The sequence below is a fragment of the Somniosus microcephalus genome, chromosome 3 (genome assembly GCF_052327205.1).
Source record: "Somniosus microcephalus isolate GS21.2 chromosome 3, FLI_Smic_1.0, whole genome shotgun sequence".
In the NCBI taxonomy this organism is placed as follows: domain Eukaryota; kingdom Metazoa; phylum Chordata; class Chondrichthyes; order Squaliformes; family Somniosidae; genus Somniosus; species Somniosus microcephalus.
The window spans coordinates 318563212-318582569 of NC_140989.1; the positions used below are offsets into that span (position 1 = coordinate 318563212).

Genomic DNA, 19358 nt, shown 5'->3' on the forward strand with positions numbered 1-19358 from the left:
ATTTAAAAGGTAATTCTGTACCAGAAGCACTGAAGAGCAGGAAAGATTTAAACAGGCCAGTAACGTCCATCACAGCACTCTGGCACAGTGTACAGCATCTTCAGCACGCTGTGTCCCTAAACCATTCTTCCCTGTAGATTAACTGTTGAAGTACTAGAATTTTAAGTATAGCATTGAAAACAGAGGGAGTTCTAAAAAGAAAGTTTGTTCTGAAATTTCCCAGCAATTTGCGCAAGAGCAGCGATGTGCTGTTTTTTCCCCCAGGAGTCTCACACAGCAAGTTTTTTTTCCGGAGGGGAATACACCATTTTAAAAATAGTTTAACTTTATATCTACAGCGGTAACACAAATGGACAACTGCATGTGCGTTTATTTTATGCCAGTTTTTACATTCCAGCAAAGGCAAATGAGCTCCAGAGGAAATGTTAGCGTTAAGTTCCCGTCGGCAAGATCGGCGTAATTTCTGCGTCAGTATGATCCAGGAAATTTGGGACTTTTATCTTAGGTCAAGGTGCAGCAAGTTAAACTGTGGAATTTTCTAAAGAAATGGGCTGTGATAAGCAGTTAGCATTTCCACAATATGACTAAGACTGTTACTGCAATGTAGAAATTATATCTACCTGAATGTACAGAATCCGGCGTGGACCTGTAACTCTGGGTCGATGAGCGAGGGGAAAGGTTATGTGTTGGTGAACCGGGCACACTTTCTCCAGATGAAAGCGATCGATTCAGGGAGGACAAACTCCGACTCGTATGTAGCAATGACGCTTGTTTTGTAATCTTTCGGAAGATAGAGCTTCTTTTCTTACTGTAAATTATAAAGTAGAGGTAACAATTTGAACATGATAGAATTAACTTTCCTAAGCACAGGTTAGACTCAAGTGTAAATAGATGTTTCTAACAACAAAGTAAAAAAAATAAAATGGATTCAGGGAAATTTATATCCCGTGTCCCTTTTGCACTGAGCAATGACGGGGGCCATTCAATGGTGGAGTGTGCAGCTGACAAACCTGCATGAAAGCTTCTGAAAATGCCGATGACAAGAGCAGGCCAGGGTGACCATGTCATTATATATATATATAATGATGGCTACCTTGCAGTGATTTCAGTAACTGTTAAGGGAGAGATTTAGATGACATCAGAAACTGGAAAATTTAACAAACAGCAGATGCAGAGATCAGATCTGCTGTCACGAAAGCACTGCAAGAAGCTATTTTTTCCAGTAATGGTAACAGAGTTTCTGCACCCAAATTTAGAGAAAGAAAATAATGCACAACTATGTTTTATTTTATGTTATTTTTAGTAAGTGTAAGTTTTTGCAATCTTAGTTCTACTTTACATTGCTAAACCTCCACATAGGAATGATCACAGCAAAGGTAGGTGTGTGCTCAACAGTAGCTTTCTGCTCAATCGATTACTGACTCACATCTTCAGCAAAATGCGAAACAAATGGGCAATAATTGTTGCCATTCAAAATTCAATAATTATGTACAAGTTCGGTCCTAATAACAACAACTTGTATTTATATAGTGCCTTTAACGTAGTAAAACTTCCCAAAGTGCTTCACAGCAGCATTATAAAACAACATTTGATACCGAGCCACATAGGGAGAAATTAGGGCAGAGGACTAAAAGCTTAGTCAAAGTAGTAGGTTTTAAGGAGAGTCTTAAAGAAGGAAAGAGAGGTAGAGAGGTTTAGGGAGGGAATTCCAGAACTGAAGGCACGGCCAAAATGGTTGAGCCAATAAAATCATGGAATCCTCAAGAGGCCAGAATTAGAGGAGCACAGGTATCTCGGAGGGTTGGGAGTTTGGAGGAGATTACAGAGATAGGGAGGGGGCGAGGCCATGTCGGGATTTGAAAACAAAGATGAGAATTTTAAAATTGAGGCGTTGCTTAACCGGGAGCCAATGTAGGTCAGCGAGCACAGGGGTGAAGGGTGAACGGGACTTGGTGCGAGTTAGGGCACGGACAGCAGAGTTTTGCATGACCTCCCATTTAAGTTTACGAAGACAATTGGCTTCGGTCTTCCCAATATTTAGTTGGAGGAAATTTTTGCTCATCCAGTACTGGATGTCAGACTAGCAGTCTGAAAATAAGGAGGAAAATGTCTGTTCAACAAAATATAGCACCAGTTACTAATTAGTAATTCTTAAATAACTCATTGCTGCAAAATTCCAAATAGTAATTAAGAGTACTCCTAAAAATACAGAATTCAATGGGCAAAACTGCTACAATGATGTTATTCAGTAATCTCTACTGAAAAATACCTTTCTTGGCCGTCTTTTGTTTTACCCTTCTTATTCCTCCTTGCCATCTTTGACTTGTTGGTAGATCTTCGAGCTGGCCCAATTTTGATTGAAGTATTCTCAAAAGGAGTCGTTGATATTGAAACCTTGTTTCCACTCTATGAATACATGTTAATTGTAAAAGAATAACTTCATTATTTTTTTTTATTCCTCTGTGAATTACATTAAGCAAATATTCAGACATATGTAGATGAAATGTAGATGTCATGGCACAGCAGAAATTGTAAGATACTGTGACAAGGAAACATGTTCCAAAAACAATTTACAGGAAACTTTGGTTTAACCGGAGGTTGTATGTCCAGAAACCTTGCTCTACCGGCAGAATTCACCCCCCGAAAACAGCGCCTCAGTAACCGGCAATGTTGCGGGTTCCGAGTCCGAGTCTCCAGCGGTTGCCGAGTTCGTCAGTGGGGGTAGTTCTACAAACTGCCACTACTCGGCCTCTTGGCGCTATCGGAAGTCGGAACACCTCAGAAACCCTGCATCAGGAGTCTCTCTCTCCCCCACGCTGCCGGTAGCCTCTTCTGATCCGCCATTTTTTGGGGTTCCAGTACAGTACTGTGTGTCTCCAACGCTGCTGCAACTCATTGGACTGCATTATGGAAATCCCAAAAGTTGATCCAGCCAAAACGAAGAGTGGTGTTAACTTTAAAACAGAAAATTGATATATGCAAACGACTAGAAATGGGAGCGAAGCGTATGCACATTAAGAATTCAAAATCGGTTCGTCAACAATGTACGACGACATCAAAGCACAGAAGGATAAGCTGCTCAAGTTTTAGGCAAGCTCGGAGACATCTAAGAGTGTAGAGAAACGGCGCACGCTTTGTAAGCCTAAGCTTGAAGAGCTGGATACCGTGCTTTATGAGTGGTTTGCTCTGAAGCGTTCAGAGGAAGTTCCGATTTCCGGACCCATGCTAATCGAAAAAGCGAAGGATTTTTACGCAAAGATGGAGCTCACTGACAAGCGTGCTTTCTCTGATGGATGGCTATCGTGCTTCAAGGCACGGCATGGGATACGACGACTCGGTGTTTCCGGGGAGAAGAGATCAGCTGATCACGACGCCGCAGAAGAATACTACGATTATTTCAATCGGATTGTGCAGCAACATGATTTATCGCCAGCACAGCTATACAATGCCGATGAAACTGGCTTATTTTGGAGGATTTTGCCAGAATCAACACTTGCTGGGGCTAGTGAGGCTAATGCTTCAGGTTACAAGAAAAATAAAGATCGTGTAACTGTGCTAACATGTGCGAACGCTGCTGGATCACACCGGGTTAAACTTCTCGTCATTGGGAAGTATAAAAATCCCCGTGCATTTAAAAATGTGAGGCACTTACCTGTTGAGTACAAAGCTCAAGCAAATGCTTGGATGGATAAGGAAATCTTTTCAAATTGGTTCCATCATACTTTTGCTCCATCTGTGAGGGAACATTTCCGTAGAATAAGGAAACCTGAAGATAGCAAATGCATTTTATTGCTGGATAATTGTAGATCCCATCCGCATGAATCCGAGTTGGTTTCTGGAAATATTTTCACCATTTATTTGCCACCAAATGTAACTTCTCTCATACAACCCATGGACCAGGGCGTTATCCAAAATCTCAAGTGTCATTACAAGAAAGACTTCCTACATAGACTGATAAGCCAAGATGACAAGACAGGTAATTCAGGCATTTCAGAAGGAATACAATCTTAAAGATGCCATCTTTAATGTTGCATGTTCCTGGAAATTGGTGAAAGGTCACACTTTGAGACAAGCCTGGTGCAAATTGTGGCCTTCTGTAATGTTTGCTGAAGGTTCTTCTTCAGAGGAGGAATTTCGTGGGTTCAATCTTCGTCCGCGGAAGACTGCAGTAATGGAAATGGCTGACATGGTGAAAGATGTAGGCCCAGCAAACCCTCTACATCACCTCAGTGAAAGTGATATTGAGCAGTGGGTTGATGCAGATAGAGAAGTTGCTGTTGTGCATTTGCTAAGTGATGAAATAATGGAGACTGTTTTGAATCCAAGGAAAGAAAAGGAAAGTGTGATGGAAAATGAAGACGATGAGATTTCTGAAGTGAACAAGATTTCTTGGGCTAAAGCTGCAGCAGATCTTGCTTCATTCATGAAATTTGCTGAAAGCCGTTCTTGCTATTCTGTCCAAGAAGTTATGCAGCTCCATATTCTGCAGTCTACCTTTCTACAAAGAAGGCAAGAGTCCACTAAGCGAGCAGACATCCGGGACATGTTTAAGAAAACTTCCAAAAGAGTTGGAGCAGTGGAAGTGCCTGAACAATCTGTTGAAGTGCATGATCCTGATGAACCAGTTGGCTTGGAGTAAGTGTACAGTCAACCACCGTACAGTACTTTATACTGTACTGTACAGTTGTTTAAGTTTTGGTGCACTGCACAGTCGTTTATAAGTTTTGTTTTACTGTTAAGTAATTAAAGAGTTATGGATTACCATCAACTGGCAGTACTGTACCTAATCAAGCATCTTTCACCATCCATTTAACACAACATTCTGTAGGTGAGTACCCAATTACTGTATATTGCACATTTCTTGATTTTTAAATTTTTCTTTGTTAAAAGCAGCCTGGGTAGATAATCCGCTCACCGCTCCGGAACTTTTGATAGCTCGGTATCACGCCGGTCCCGTCGGTGCCGGATATCAGAAAGTTTCCTGTATAATCATCTTGACTTTGGGGGGGGGCGGAATTGTAATATTTTAAATCAGTTCAGCTGGCCAGATTTGAATCTCACTGTATCCAGTTCAAAGTTCAACATACAGCTTCTGTAAACGCAGTTCTATTTTTCGTTTTGTTCACACATAGCAGTAAGATAAAACCACCTGTTCGCAGGTCCAACCCAGCTGTGGGAGGGCTGGCACATTCAGGCAAAGAGGCAGCCATGCATTTAGGCATGTGGAAGTCAGCAAGCAAGTCTGTTTACCTATTTGGTGTCCTGCTAAACTGGTTTGGCTTTCAGATCAAGGTTTTGCCAAACTGAGAATCCAAGCAGATATGAAATGGTTTAGTATTCCACATAGCCATCAAATTTAGCAAAGGTGGCATGGAAATCCAACATCTAGAAAACAGGGTATTAGCATACATGATGCTTTTCGCACTGGCTGGAGCGGCAACCTAAACATACTTTTCAACTTTTATATCAGGCGGTTAATATGGAAGAAAATGAATATTACCTTTAATATGAGTTCCACCACTTCTGTGTGAACCAGGCCATGGACAGGTTCTCCATTTACATGAGTTATCAGATCCCCTGCTCGCAGGCCAGCATCATGGGCAGGACCATCTCCTTCAACGTGCTGCAATACAAAAAGTCATCAGTCCAAATTAGGATACAATGCACAAGCCAAAAGCGGCAATAACATAATCTAGCCCCTTCTGATTTATAAACAACAGCATGGTTATTTACAGGAAACTTTGTGTTATCCAGAGGCTAAATGTCCAGCAAGCTCGAGCCACCAGCAAATATCAGGAGCCGTTTTATTGTTAGGTTTTTTTTTTCTCGTGGCAGGTTTTTTTTTTCTCGTGGCTTTTTTTTTCAACAGTCAGGCTCTGCAAAGTCTCTCTGAAGCTGTTGCTAAGCGACAGAGATGCTTCCAAGGTACGGCCGACTGTTTAGAAGCTGTTGCTAAGCAACAGTGTTTGTTGCCAGATACGGAGCTGAAGCTCCGTATGCTTCAACATTAACGCTGGTTTGTCCGGCAGTTTTGAGGGAACGGCAACAGCTCGGTCCCGTCGGTGCCGGATAGCACAAAGTTTCCTGTACTGAGAAACAAGATAAATCAACTTACCCAGACCATGTGGTGAACTGTAAAGACATCACTCTCCCCCATGTATACTCTGATAGCTCGAAGGGTAAAGCCATATTTTTTCCCAGCTCTGTAGATAATGATTGGAGGCTTCAGATTGCTTACTGCAGGTGAAAAATCTCGGCTTGGTGAGGAATCCCGTGAGGATGGATTGGACGACAAAGAACGTGGTGACATAGGGCTGGCTAAGGGAGAACCAGTATGGTGATCTAAGTAAACAAATTATAAAAAAGCAGTTATTTAAATAAGGCTTATTCTAATAGTTTAACTACCAAAAAAATTATGTTCTCCTTTAGAGTCAACATAGTATTTAACTAACTACTTTATCCATTTTATCCACCATTACATGGAGTGTGCAGATTTTCTTGCTTAAGTAAGTCAAGGAACTATTTTTTTTTAATTCAGAAATTGCTCTGTAAAGGGGCTAAAAATTGTCTACTTAATACAAATGGGATCTGTAACTAAAGCTCTGCTGCGGTACTGTTCAATTGTTGGTTTTGTCCCAACTTTAGTAAAATAATATGCAACACCACAGATGAGGATATTGTGCCAACAAAGTAATATTTCAACAGCAAGACATCTTAAAACGTTACTGCCAGTACTATTTTCAAATATGACTTGTTTGAGATCTGAGCTTATTCAAACTCACATGGATCAAACCACACTAACTGATGCAATGCAGTTTTAAAAATATATCCACTGTTGTTACTGCCTGTTAAGCTAAAGCAAGTAAGAGCCTGCAAATATATGAATAATGTTTTATTTAAGAGGAGAAAAATCTAAATCTGTGCTACAAATTTAACAAGGAACTGTGATCCTGATTTGTATTTCAGTTTTATATACTGACTTTTTTTGTCAACAGTTATGGATGTGCTATAGAGCTTTTGAGTCTGTTCTGCTCGTAACAGTACCCAAACTACAATAAACTGCAGGAAATAGTAAGTTAAAAACTTGAGCACTGTTTAATGGTATAATGAAGCATTAATGCTTAATGTTTGCTTCATCAGGTTTCCAAACAGCTGAAATGTCAATTCAATATTTTGTTGGTCAGTATATTTTCTCAAATCCTAAGGCCATCCTCACTAATGAAAGACTCCAAACTGCTGCTTCCAGAGTCAATAAACCATCTAATTTCAAGGTGCACTCAGACCGGCCTTAATCCTCACCTGAAGGGATCATAAGGGACAAGGCGGTTGCAGAAGCTGATTTGATCACTTTATTGACAGGCCTGGAGGTGCGCTTCTCAGTTGATTCCCCAGACATTAGCCTGTGTCGAGCCCTGCGGACTGCTAGATCACTGATTGCTTTTGGAGTTGAAGAGTCTGATCCCTCCGTACTGTTGCTGCGAGACCTCTGATCAGATAGATCAGCAGTGCTGCTAGCTGGAATACAAATTAAAACTCATTAATAATGGCCTAGATTTTGCAGTCAGCGGCGAACGAATGGCGTCAGCCGTTCATTACACTTACACTTGTCCACATACTTTCTATGGGATTTTGCACTGGAACTTGCCGTAATTAGAAATCCATTTCCGTGCAGCGCTCTCTACAGGGGATCTGGGACCGGGGTGAATAGGGCAAGCAACTGTGTATCTCCTTAACCAATCAGATTGAAGAATCCTTACTGAGGCCTGCAGAGTGCGAACCAGGAAGTGTCGGCTAGGATATTTAATTCAATGCCAAATGATGCACAGAAAATGAAAAAGGGGAATGATAGATGAGATTAAGAGAGAGAGAGAGAGAGAGATAAAAGAGACAGAAAGAGTTTTAAAAAATTACATTTTTTTGTTTTTTTTAAATCTCCGACAATAACTAAAATCTGAAGGACTGAGACTCCACACACTTGTAAAAGTTCATTTTCAGTGCCACCGTTAAAAATGTACTTATGCTGGAATGGACAAGCCCTAACTTTTTCTGGCGAGTTTAGTGGCTATCTATCACGCAAGTACTGCAACTTCACACCCTTCATATATTTCAATGCCAAGTCTCTCGGCGGGATACTGGTATAGCGAAGCTTCTGGAGGAGTAGGGCAACTCGGACAACAACTTCCCGATTTCCACATTCAACTGTGCATGTGCGATCACCGAAGATGCTGTCCGATTTACTCTTTAATAACGGTGAGCGCTGATAGGCTCGCTGTTATTTTTACCACAAAATCCAGGCCAATCTAAGTACAGTATCTTGATGGAACTTACTTTGCTAGAGGCAATTATGAACTGTAGAACAGCTTTCTATTTTGCAATTGACATGTTTTATCATTTGAGGTCCACTGGAACACTTTATATCACTTCACAAATAAATAATAAGATGGCAAACTCTCAGGTCCACAAAGATTTGAAAAAATAGCTGGGTGCATTTCTTTCAGCAGCACTGTGCACCTTAACAGGTGCTCAAAATGTGCTCTGTGTTATCACAAAAATCATGTCTGTCTGTCTCTGCTATACACTCAAAAGTGATAGAGCGTACCTACACATATGTTATATCAAAAGAAAGGTTATGATCAGGGGAGTGTCATAGGCATATTTACTTTTTGGTCAGACAGAAATTGTTCGGACAGTATACAAAAAACGTTCAAAAATCCGCTCATTAGCGGTTGACCAATCCTACCGCTCATTAGCGTTGAGTGACGTGATGGTTGACCAATCCTACAGTCAGTGACCTGATGGTTGACCAATCGGTGCGTCACGGGGGGCGTTTCATTCCGTGTGTGGGCGGGCCTAATCCTGCAGCCTCCCAAAACGCCGCCGCCATTTTTTTCACTGCTTTTACTCAACAGCGAGCGAGGCAGCTGCGGCGGCCCGCCGGAGCGGGAGGTGAGTTGGGGTCACTCGGTCCGGGCCTGACAACTGCTCAGCCCGAGACACACAGCGGGGGAGCGGCAGCGGCTGGCCGTCAACCGCGCGGCCCTGTAAACTGCCGTTTTACAAAAAAGCCTAGGCAACGCCGGGCCCCCCCAGCTAGTCTGTTACAAAACAGCATATCCTCTGACTCACCATGAGCAAAGTCATGGGAGATCTGCTGGTATATGAAAAGTCCTTTGTATGCGCAACTTCCTACAAGTTTAACACATACTTCATATAACTGTCACACCCATCTCGATTACACCCGACTATCTCACCAAAAATGACAATTCCTGATCTGCAATTGGCTGATTCCTGGCATGTGACTCTGTCTAGGTCCTGCCAGATAACTCTGATTGACTGAGAGCACTTTTTAAAAAAAAATTGTTTCCATCTCTTTTTCTTGTTTTGTGTTCATTGCTGTGATTCTTTAAAAAAAAGGTTTATAACCTATCGTCTCTTTTTGAAGGCTTCTTTCCCAGTCTTTTTCTTTAAGCACTATTCACCAGTGTCTTATGTTTGAAGACCTGTTTTCCACTGTCCATCATTGAGAGCCTGTTCCTTGCTGTTTTTTTAAAAAAAATTCTTCCCAGCTATTTTTTTTTGCTAACCCTCTATTTGGTCTTTTTTGCATCACTCATCAACCAAAATCTAAGTATCCAACTCTACACTACTCCGATCCCCCAAGTATTCACTACCCTATTACTTCCTCCACCTATGCACTCCCCTCCCCTCCCCTTCACAACTCTACTCCAAGTAACAACTACCCCACAAAATCCTCAATACTTTCCTTATTAACACTCAATACCCCTGCATACTCATTTCTCATACTCATTTAATTATTTCCAAAGCCCTCCTAAATCCTTACAAACCAAATAACCCACTTCGACAAACCACATAATCTCCAAAACCACTGCCACAACATGTATATTTCCTCATTAAAAAATGCTCGGACCTCCTGTGAGCAATATTATAGGAGATCAACTGGCAGTAAGATAAAAATGGCACATCTGCACAGGCAGACGTCACATTTTATTACAGATGCAAAACAATCTTAAGCTGTCTGAGTCAGTGCATAAAACTGACAAAACTAGTTTATTCAATTTTTACATTTTTAATTTATTTATTCACTCACAGGATGTGGGCGTCACTGGCAATGCCAGCATTTATTGCCCATCCCTAGCTGCCCTTGAGAAGGTGGTGGCGAGCCGCCTTCTTGAACCGCTGCAGTCTGTGTGCTGAAGGTACTCCACAGTACTGTTCGGGAGGGAGTTCCGGGATTTTCACCCAGCGACGATGAAGGAACGACGATATATGTCCACGTCAGGATGGTGTGTGACTTGGAGGGAACCTGGAGGTGGTGGTGTTCACATGCACCTGTTGCCCTTGTCCTTCTAGGTGGTAGAGGTTGTGGGTTTGGGACGTGCTCTCAAAGAAGTCTTGACGAGTTGCTGCAGTGAATCTTGTAGATAATACTGTAGCCATGGTGCCCTGGTGGTGCAGGATGTGAAGTGAGTGTTTAAGGTGGTGGATGGGGTGCCAATCAAGCTGCTTTGTCCTGGATGGTGTCAAGCTTCTTGAGTGTTTTTGGAGCTGCATTCATCCAGGCAAGTGGAGGGTATTCCATCACACTCCTGACTTGTGCCTTGTAGGTGGTGGAAAGGCTTTGGGGAGTCAGGAGGTGAGACACTCGCCACTGAATACCCAGCCTCTGACCTGCTCTTGTAGCCACAGTATTTATGTGGCTGGTCCAGTTGAGTTTCTGGTCAATGATGACCCCCAGGATGTTGATGGTGGGCAATTCGATGATGGTAATGCCATTGAATGTCAAGGGGAGGCAGTTAGACTCTCTCTTGTTGGAGATGGTCATTGCCTGGCACTTGAGTGGCACGAATGTTACTTGCCACTTATCAGTCCAAGCCTGGATGTTATCCAGGTCTTACTGCAAGTGAGCACGGACTGTTTCATTATCTGAGGAATTGCAAATGGAACTGAACATTGCACAGTGAACATCCCCACTTCTGACTTTATGATGGAGGGAAGGTCAATTTGCAAAGTTTCCTGACCAATCAACAATTAAACTGGGTCAAGCCAGTTGAAATGTTTTAATTAAAATAAATATTGTAAAAATAGACACTTAAAAAAAATATTGGCAATATATTATAGTTCATGTATTAATTTTCTCTGTCAATTCCAGAAAGGCTAAATTCTAGGTAGGTTGGCAATCCTTTAAAAAAAAGCACAGAGTTCCCATTCAAACAACCTTCCAATCCCAGCCTTGCTGTTGCACTGGTTCTCAGCTGCGCTGTTGGACATGAGCACTTGAGGGTGGTGACAGTCTCAATAGTAGCCACAGTCATATGCGTATCCCAGAAGGTCACACCTTCTTGGTTTAACGAGACGGAACGTAGACATAGATGAACAAGACATTTATATCCTCCATTATCTCTGCATTATCTAGCTGCTCTTTCTATAGAGTAATTGATGCGTGCAAATCAGAAATTCCCTATTTGGATTATCTCTTTAGTATGGAAAAGACTTAAACTCCTAACATGTGCTGCTGTCCTTTAATAAAATTAGGCAGTGGATTGACAATATTCCATCAACTTTGAAATTGAGATAAGTGGTGAATATGTAACGCTTCAGTCAAGATTATGCTTTTCACTGAATTTTAGATCAAGGACTCCATTAATTAGATTTATTCAGAAGCTATTTGCCAGATTAAAGTGTTATGTCCAAATCAGAGATCATGAACTCAAATCCCACCATGACAATTTGTGAATTTGAATTCAGCAATTCTGGTAATTTGCTCGTTACCGCCAAAAAAATGAGCATAAAAGTTGCTGGATGATGATAAAAACTCAACTGGATCACTAATGTCCTTCATGGAAGAGAACCTACCACCCCTTACCTGGCCTGGCCTAATGTAACTCCAGTACCCCAAACGTGGTCGACTCATAATGCCCTCACGGCAACTAGAGATGGGCATTAAATGCTGCCTTGACAGTGTCACCCACATCCCAGGAATAAATTTAACAAATCAGGTTATTTGGCGATCTGCAGTTCTTTGCAGCATTTTTACAGGAGTATCTTACCAGTTAAAGTCGAGCTGCTGATATTACTGATTGTCGAGGCAGGTGTGGCAGGACCAACATCCACTTCCAGTGTGAGGTCTCTCTCTGTAGGTTGTTCTGGAATAGTTGAAGACACATCTTCCCACGTTCTAGTTGCTTGCTGCTTCTTTCCCTCTTCCTCTCCAGAGATGGAAAAGCGTGGCATCTCTATTAGTGTCGAGCAACGGCGCCTGACTGTAAGTGGAGGGCTGGAGTCACTTTCCGTGTGGGATGATTCTGAAAGTGACATACGTTTTCTGATACTGAAAAAATTGGGGAAAATTATAAATAAGTCACAAATCACATAAATGGTGACGGTTCTTATGCGTTATAGAATAGGACCATCAAGGCCAGTTGGGCTGGCCAAGTAATGGCACATCAGTAATGATTACTAGAGAAAACTGCTGTTTTCCTGCATAAACACTAACACTTGCCTTCCGCTACTTAATATGTATGATATTTACACTGAACAGTTCTGTATCTTAGTAGCCTTCAAAGACTGTACAGACATGGATGTCTCTGCAGTTGTCTTAAAGACATGTACCTATACGAGAGTTATTTCGAGAATACCATTAGTATTTATCAATCATGTCAGAAAAAGAAATGAAGGATGTGAAATGGGCATATTTTCTTATACCACAGTCTATATTTTTTTGTGTTTTGTAATTTGAAATCCATTTTTCCATGTAATTTTAAAAATGAGACAAAGGCAATGCTGAGTTCCTCCTTCCCCCATTACTAGTCAGATTCGGCCGACTCAAAAATATATTCATCAGCTTTGATGTGGATCAGGCCATACAATGAAATGGTCCTGCGATAAAATACTTTTCCACCAAATATATATCTCGATGGAATGCCAGTGCAACTGGCAACTGACGATGGAGAGTAGTTAGATCAATTTCCAATGAGTGACAGAAAACAATGGCCTATTGTCAACAACACAGCAACCTGGTGCTTGGATATACACAAAAAAAAAAAATCACAGATTTGATCTTTGAAATTTTCTCTATATTCAGTTCTTATTCTCAACTGTGCTGTCACGATGCAGCAGCCTTCAGGCGCTTGCCGACAGGGAAGGATAATAAAATCACCCAACAATGATTCTGAAGACCTATTATAGCATGACACTAGCAGAAGTCTGGAGCTAGTTACCACACATCCACCCTCTCAGCAAGGCAACAGTAAATGGTACAAGGAAATCAAAAGGTAGGGGAAGAAAAAGAGAGATGAGATGAATTAAACAGCATAGTCATTAAGTTCTAGGAAATTCTACACTAAAGATTAAATTCCAATTATCTGGGCAAGTGTAAACTGGACTAACATACAGGATTTCAGATATTGATACCAAAACTTTTGCAGCCAAATCATCAAAAGGAATAACAGAAAAGGAACAGGTTGAATGGCCAATTTCATTATTAAAATCCCTCTACACAAGTATTCTGACACCATCCTGCTTGTTTTCTAATAATCACGTGCTAGATAAGAATAATGGCTAAGTAAGTTAAAACCCAATATGCACAACGAATATGTACATGAACTGGACATTTTAAATTGAAGTGCTAGGTTGAACTTTTACAGTTTATTTTACTAAAATGCAAGACTGAAAACCACACAGCATCTTAAATAAAAAATCTAAAATGTAATTATTTGCATCTTAAGTTTAGTCCACTGGGGAAAATACACTCACTCCTAACGTTTACAGCTAAACACCTATCTTCAAATGTTCCAGTGATATTTGAATATGAGGACTCATGTTTTGCCTTCATCATTGGACTTTCGGAAGTCACAGAGCATCAGATAATGTGAGGCAATGCTCATAACCGCTGCTGTGAACCGCAAGGAAAGGAAATGGCCAAGGCCCTACTCTAACAAATAAAAAGACTAAGGATGGGCCTGAGACAATGGCGCTGGATTGTAACCAAGTCTTTAAATAGAATTACTGTACATCGGCTCGGAATTTGCGGTCAGCGGCAAAGCGACAGTGATCACCGCTGACCTCGAAGACTTTGCAATCTCTGTGGCAAAAACTTTAGGTTTCTCGACTTTAATTTGATTGTCGCGCTGTCAAAAGGGGATTCCTAGCGTAGAGCAGCAGTGATGTCATCAAGCTATTTAAGCAGCCAATCACGTTGATGAATTCTTGCATACAGAAAACCAGCAAATAACAAGCACTGATTCGATTCACATAATTTTTTTTTTTTTTTTTTTTTTTACAGAGAGCAAAATAAAGATTGGGACATACACATGGGGTTAAGGGAGAAGCTGAAATATCAAACAAACTTTAAATTTTTTTTTTTTTTTTTTTAAATCTAGTAATTTTCTATCATAAGTAGAAATATGAAATTAGTTTTTCAGGGCCAGAACAGTTGCTCAGCAGTCAATACGACGTTAAAACCCCAGTTACACCTATTCCACCAAGGCTTAACTTTTAATGGGGTGTTTAACAGCGTAATTAGATCGGAAAAGCTTAAGCTATCGTCAGCTCAACTGAAGGAAAAAAAATTGCAGGGCTACGGGGAAAAGGCGGGGGAGTGGGACTAGCTGAAGTGCTCTTGCAGAGAGCTGGCACAGGCTCAACGGGCCGAATGGCCTCCTTCTGTGCAGTAACCATTCTATGATTTCACTGGCTATGGGGAGTTCCACAGCGCAGCCTGTGTTTGAGCAGTGAATGACTGACAGCAACTTCAAGCACTAAATCCTGCAGTTGTCAGTTTTGAGGGGTAATGGCAGCGATCGCTGACAGTTTTGCCATCATTTGGTAGATTATTATTTGAATGGCAATAGATTGGGAGAAGGGGAAGTGCAAAGAGACCTGGGTGTTCTTGTGCACCAGTCGCTGAAGGTAAGCATGCTGGTGCAGCAGGCGGTTAAGAAGGCAAATGGCATGTTGGCCTTCGTAGCGAGAGGGTTCGAGTACAGAAACAAGGATGTCTTGCTGCAGTTGTACAGGGCCTTGGTGAGACCTACCGGGCCTTGGTGAGACCTACCGTGAGTATTGTGTGCAGTTTTGGTCGCCTTATCTGAGGAAGGATGTTCTTGCCACGGAAGGAGTACAGCGAAGATTCACCAGGCTGATACCTGGGATGGTTGGAATGACGTATGAGGAGAGATTGGATCGATTGGGCTTGTACTCACTGGAGTTTAGAAGATTGAGTGGGGATCTCATCGAAACCTATAAAATTCTGTCAGGCCTGGACAGACCAGATGCAGGAAGGATGTTCCCGATGGCCGGGGAGTCCAGAACTAGGGGTCATAGTCTAAGGATAAGGGGTAAGCCATTTAGGACAGAGATGAGGAGGAATTTCTTCACCCAGAGAGTGGTGAACCTGTGGAATTCTCTGCCACAGAAGGCAGTGGAGGCCAATTCATTAAATATATTCAAGAAGGAGTTGGATATATTTCTTAAGGCTAAAGGGATCAAGGGATATGGGGAGAAGGCAGGGACAGGGTACTGAATTTGGATGATCAGCCATGATCTCATTGAATGGCGGAGTAGGCTCGAGGGGCCGAATGGCCTACTCCTATCTTCTATGTTTCTATTACATGGTCTCAGTAGATCACGAAACGTTACTGCAAAGCCACACTCAAACTCATCCAGCTGTGCCACTCATCACATCCCCATCACTCTGCCTTCCCTACCCTACTCCTGCACATCCTTACTCACACCAACTTACCTTACACCTCCACCCATCCCTCTCTATCTACATTATCACTTCCCCGTCTCACTAGCCACCCCTCACACTCGCCCTCATCCTAGTCCAATCATACCAACTAACAACACACAAGGGTAGGCACTTGTGTGTTTTAGCCAATGTTCATGTGAAGTTTCTGTTAATGTGCTGTCAAACATTGAAATCTTTATTTTCAACACTTTGTGTTCTTGGACAGATTTGTGAGCACCTTTGGAAGTGGCTTAGTGAGTTGCAGTGAATGGTGAGACATAACGGTACCCCCGCAATGGTGATGAGTGTGCAATGAATGGCTTGGGCATTGTAGGGATGCTTTATGTTGTTGGTGTGGGGTGGTGCCAACCTGGTGCATCATGTGGCATCCAGGGTGTACCGCGTCAAGTGAAGTAAATCTGGCCATGGTGAGGTCATCCCTGGCCTCCCGGGCAGCAATATGGTCGGATGTTGACGCCCTGTGTCCTGTGTTGCAACAGTTGATTGTGGCGAAGGTTGGTATTGTGCTGCTGGTGTTGGGGCTGATCGTGGTCGGATTCTGAGGACCAAGGTGGGATAGTTTCAAGGGCACTGATGCTGATGTAATAGATGGCATGTGAACTTGAGATGACAGAAGCGATCTGTCACTGGTGAGTGAGGTTGTTCCAATGAGGTGACACTGGATACAGAGTTTACTCCAAACACTTGCAACCTGCATAAAGCTCAATCTGTCTTCCAAATGCAGTAAGCAACAGCTTCTGAGCTTGGAAAGTGAACAGCTGTGAGATGGGAGCTTTTATAGCACATTTCCAGCTGTCAAGTAAAGAGATGATTTCATGCTAACACAACTCCCGACCTCCTTACCTGACGTGATTCCCAGAGTAGTTTGGAACCCGTGGGCGACCTCGTAAAATTTAAAGATGAGCTCTAAATACTTTTTAAGTGGCTCTTAACAAGGTCATAATGACTTAAATTGCCTCCCCCGCCACGGCGTGTCGGGTCTATTCAGCGTTGACAGACCCAATATTTGAGAAAGTAGTGTGGCAGCGGGTTCACGACCCGCTGTCAAAAAAGTTTTTTCCCACCCAACCCACCACCCCCCAGAAAAATTCCCACCTCTGCGTGTACTCTATCAAAACCTTCCATAATTTTGAAGTCCTCTCTTCGGTCACCCTTCAGCCTTCTCTTTTCAAGAGAAAAGAGAGCCAGCCTGTTCAACCTTTCCTGATAGTTATAATCTCGCAGTTCTGGTATCATCCTTGTAAATCTTTTTTGCACCCTCTCCAGTGCCTCCATATCCTTTTTATAATATGGAGACTAGAACTGTACACAGTACTCCAAGTGTGGTCTAACCAAGGCTCGATACAAGTTTAGCATAACTTCCCTACTTTTCTTTAGCAAAGGAAATTCTTATACAATTCTTATACTATTTCTAGCAGTCTAAATACAATTCAGGATAATTGGTCAGTTCACAATATGGGTGATCCATGTGTTGTTTTAAAAATTGCTATTTTTGACTCTCTACAATTTCTAAAATTTGACTCCACCTATTAAAATCTATACAAGATCAACATCACCAGAGAATATACAGTAACTGCGAGGACTGGGCACCTCACAAGGATCAATGTTGTTTAGGTACATTTATGGGGGAAAAAAATCACAGTTCAGGGTGGAAAGGACACAGGCATTAACAAAATGTACTGATGCAATTATCTTCTGCAGAATTTGGCATCTAAAGTTAAAAAGAAACTTTATACCAAGTTTCACAAAGACAGAACTGTTCGGCTGCAATATCAAACAAACCAGAGTTTAGGCTGGTATTCTTGTTGAAAGATTCTGCATGCTGCTGGCAATCTGCTTTCATTTTCAGTGAACATTCTCTTTTTAAATATAATTTAATTGCCTGTTGACAATTTGTGTCTCAAGTTTTTTTCTAATAAAGAGTGCTCGTGTTTTTTGTTAGATTGTCAAACCTCCCTAACATTGGAAGAGATATGAGATGTAGACAGTTATTGACATGAAATAGTGAAAGCTGTTATTAAAACTACCACTTGTCCAAACCATCTAACATTTATTTTAACTAATATCCACTACAACTGCTATTGAGACACAATCTGACCAGTCCAAAAGGTGATCATTGCAGACAAACAATACTAGCAACCACTAGCTGATCATAATCTGATTCTGAGGAGACAGCACATTACTTGGTCAATTTTATTTCCTCTCTCAATTTGACAGCAGACATGTAACTCACATTTCAGGAGAGCCAATTATCCAGCTCCTATCTCGGGTCTTCAGGCCACCAAGGCCATCCAACTTGTCAATTCTGTCCTCCTTCTCCTCACTGAAGCTGCGTTTGGTTGGGGGTGGTGTTTTCCTTTCTTCGTGCAGTGAAAGCCGTTCCATGCTACTGTAAACCTAAAAGATGGAGACATTTGTTCGTTTTCATGCAGCTCTGTCTAATGGTTTTGCGTTAAAAATTGCAGAAACTCAGTAACAAGGCTTTAAGAAAAACAAGTTCCTGAAGTTAGATTTTTACAACATTTTGCACTTTACAATAACCAAGCCCGAAACACATGTATAAGGCCAAATTGGCCCACTGTCCAATACAGTAAAGTATAATTGTCATCCCACATACAAGTTAATCACCACGACTACAAATTCTAGTAAATAACTTGGCTACATGAGGCTGTTCAATTCAACTTCATGCAAGGTGGTGGTTGGCGCATTTTATGATGATCATGCCTGTAAACCAAATAAAGTAAGGGTTGAAGTTCACAGACAGGTCTGAAATCTACTGAAAAATAAGTTGGCTTTTTCAAGCAGTGACCTGCATATCTGGGGGGAGGGGGGGTGACAAAGCACCAGTCTGAATGATCTTGTGCTACCTGGCTGCCTGCTATAGAAGTCAGAGTACACTTCTTTAATCCTTTTGGTACTAACACACAAGCATCGTTCTAAGGGCGTTTGAGGCATTTCAAAGGTGAGGTTAACCCTTTCCATGCACTATTAAATCTTCTTCACATCTCTGGGTTAGTACTGCTTTTTCTCCTTGCCAAGAATTATGGGTGTAGGATGTAACTGAGAACTAGGTAAAGCCCACCACCATCATTCTCACTTGAATATCTGGGAACCGATGCCACAACAATATCGCTTATAACAGAATCATAGAATGATACAGCATAGAAGGAGGCCATTCAGCCAATTGCGCCTGTGCCAGCTCCTTGAAAGAGCTATCCAATTAGTCTCACTCCACGGCTCTGTCCCCATAGCCCTGTAAATGTTTTCCCTTCAAGTATTTATCCAATTCCCTTTTGAAACTTTTTATTGAATCTGCGTGCACGACCCTTTCAGACAGTGCACTGCAGATTGCAACAACTTGCTGCGTTAAAAAAAAAATCCTTATGTCGCCTCTGGTTCTTTCACCCGTCAACTTATATCTGTGTCATCTGGTTATCGACCCCTCTGCCACTGGAAACAGTTTCTCCTTATTTACTCCATCAAAACCGTTCATGATTTTGAACACCTCTATCAAATCTCCTCTCAACTTTTACTGCTCTAAGGAGAACAACCCCAGCTTCTCCAGTCGCTCCACATAATTGAAGTCCCT

General features: G+C 41.8%; 1 protein-coding gene across 10 annotated transcripts in view; it reads right to left on the minus strand.

The window, feature by feature from the left end:
* mast2 (microtubule associated serine/threonine kinase 2) overlaps positions 1 to 19358 on the minus strand; it is a 518017-nt gene that overhangs the window by 12051 nt on the left and 486608 nt on the right. For 9 of the 10 annotated variants that reach the window (XM_085983016.1, XM_085983015.1, XM_085983017.1 and 6 more), the window contains 7 exons: positions 18003 to 18166; positions 12069 to 12349; positions 7300 to 7515; positions 6116 to 6342; positions 5501 to 5623; positions 2270 to 2406; positions 621 to 808 (listed from right to left, as the gene is read on the minus strand). In XM_085983016.1, the coding sequence (XP_085839142.1) occupies positions 621 to 808; positions 2270 to 2406; positions 5501 to 5623; positions 6116 to 6342; positions 7300 to 7515; positions 12069 to 12349; positions 18003 to 18166 (1336 nt within the window). The remainder of the gene's footprint in view (positions 1 to 620; positions 809 to 2269; positions 2407 to 5500; positions 5624 to 6115; positions 6343 to 7299; positions 7516 to 12068; positions 12350 to 18002; positions 18167 to 19358) is intronic. The other variant, XM_085983018.1, reaches the window with a different exon arrangement.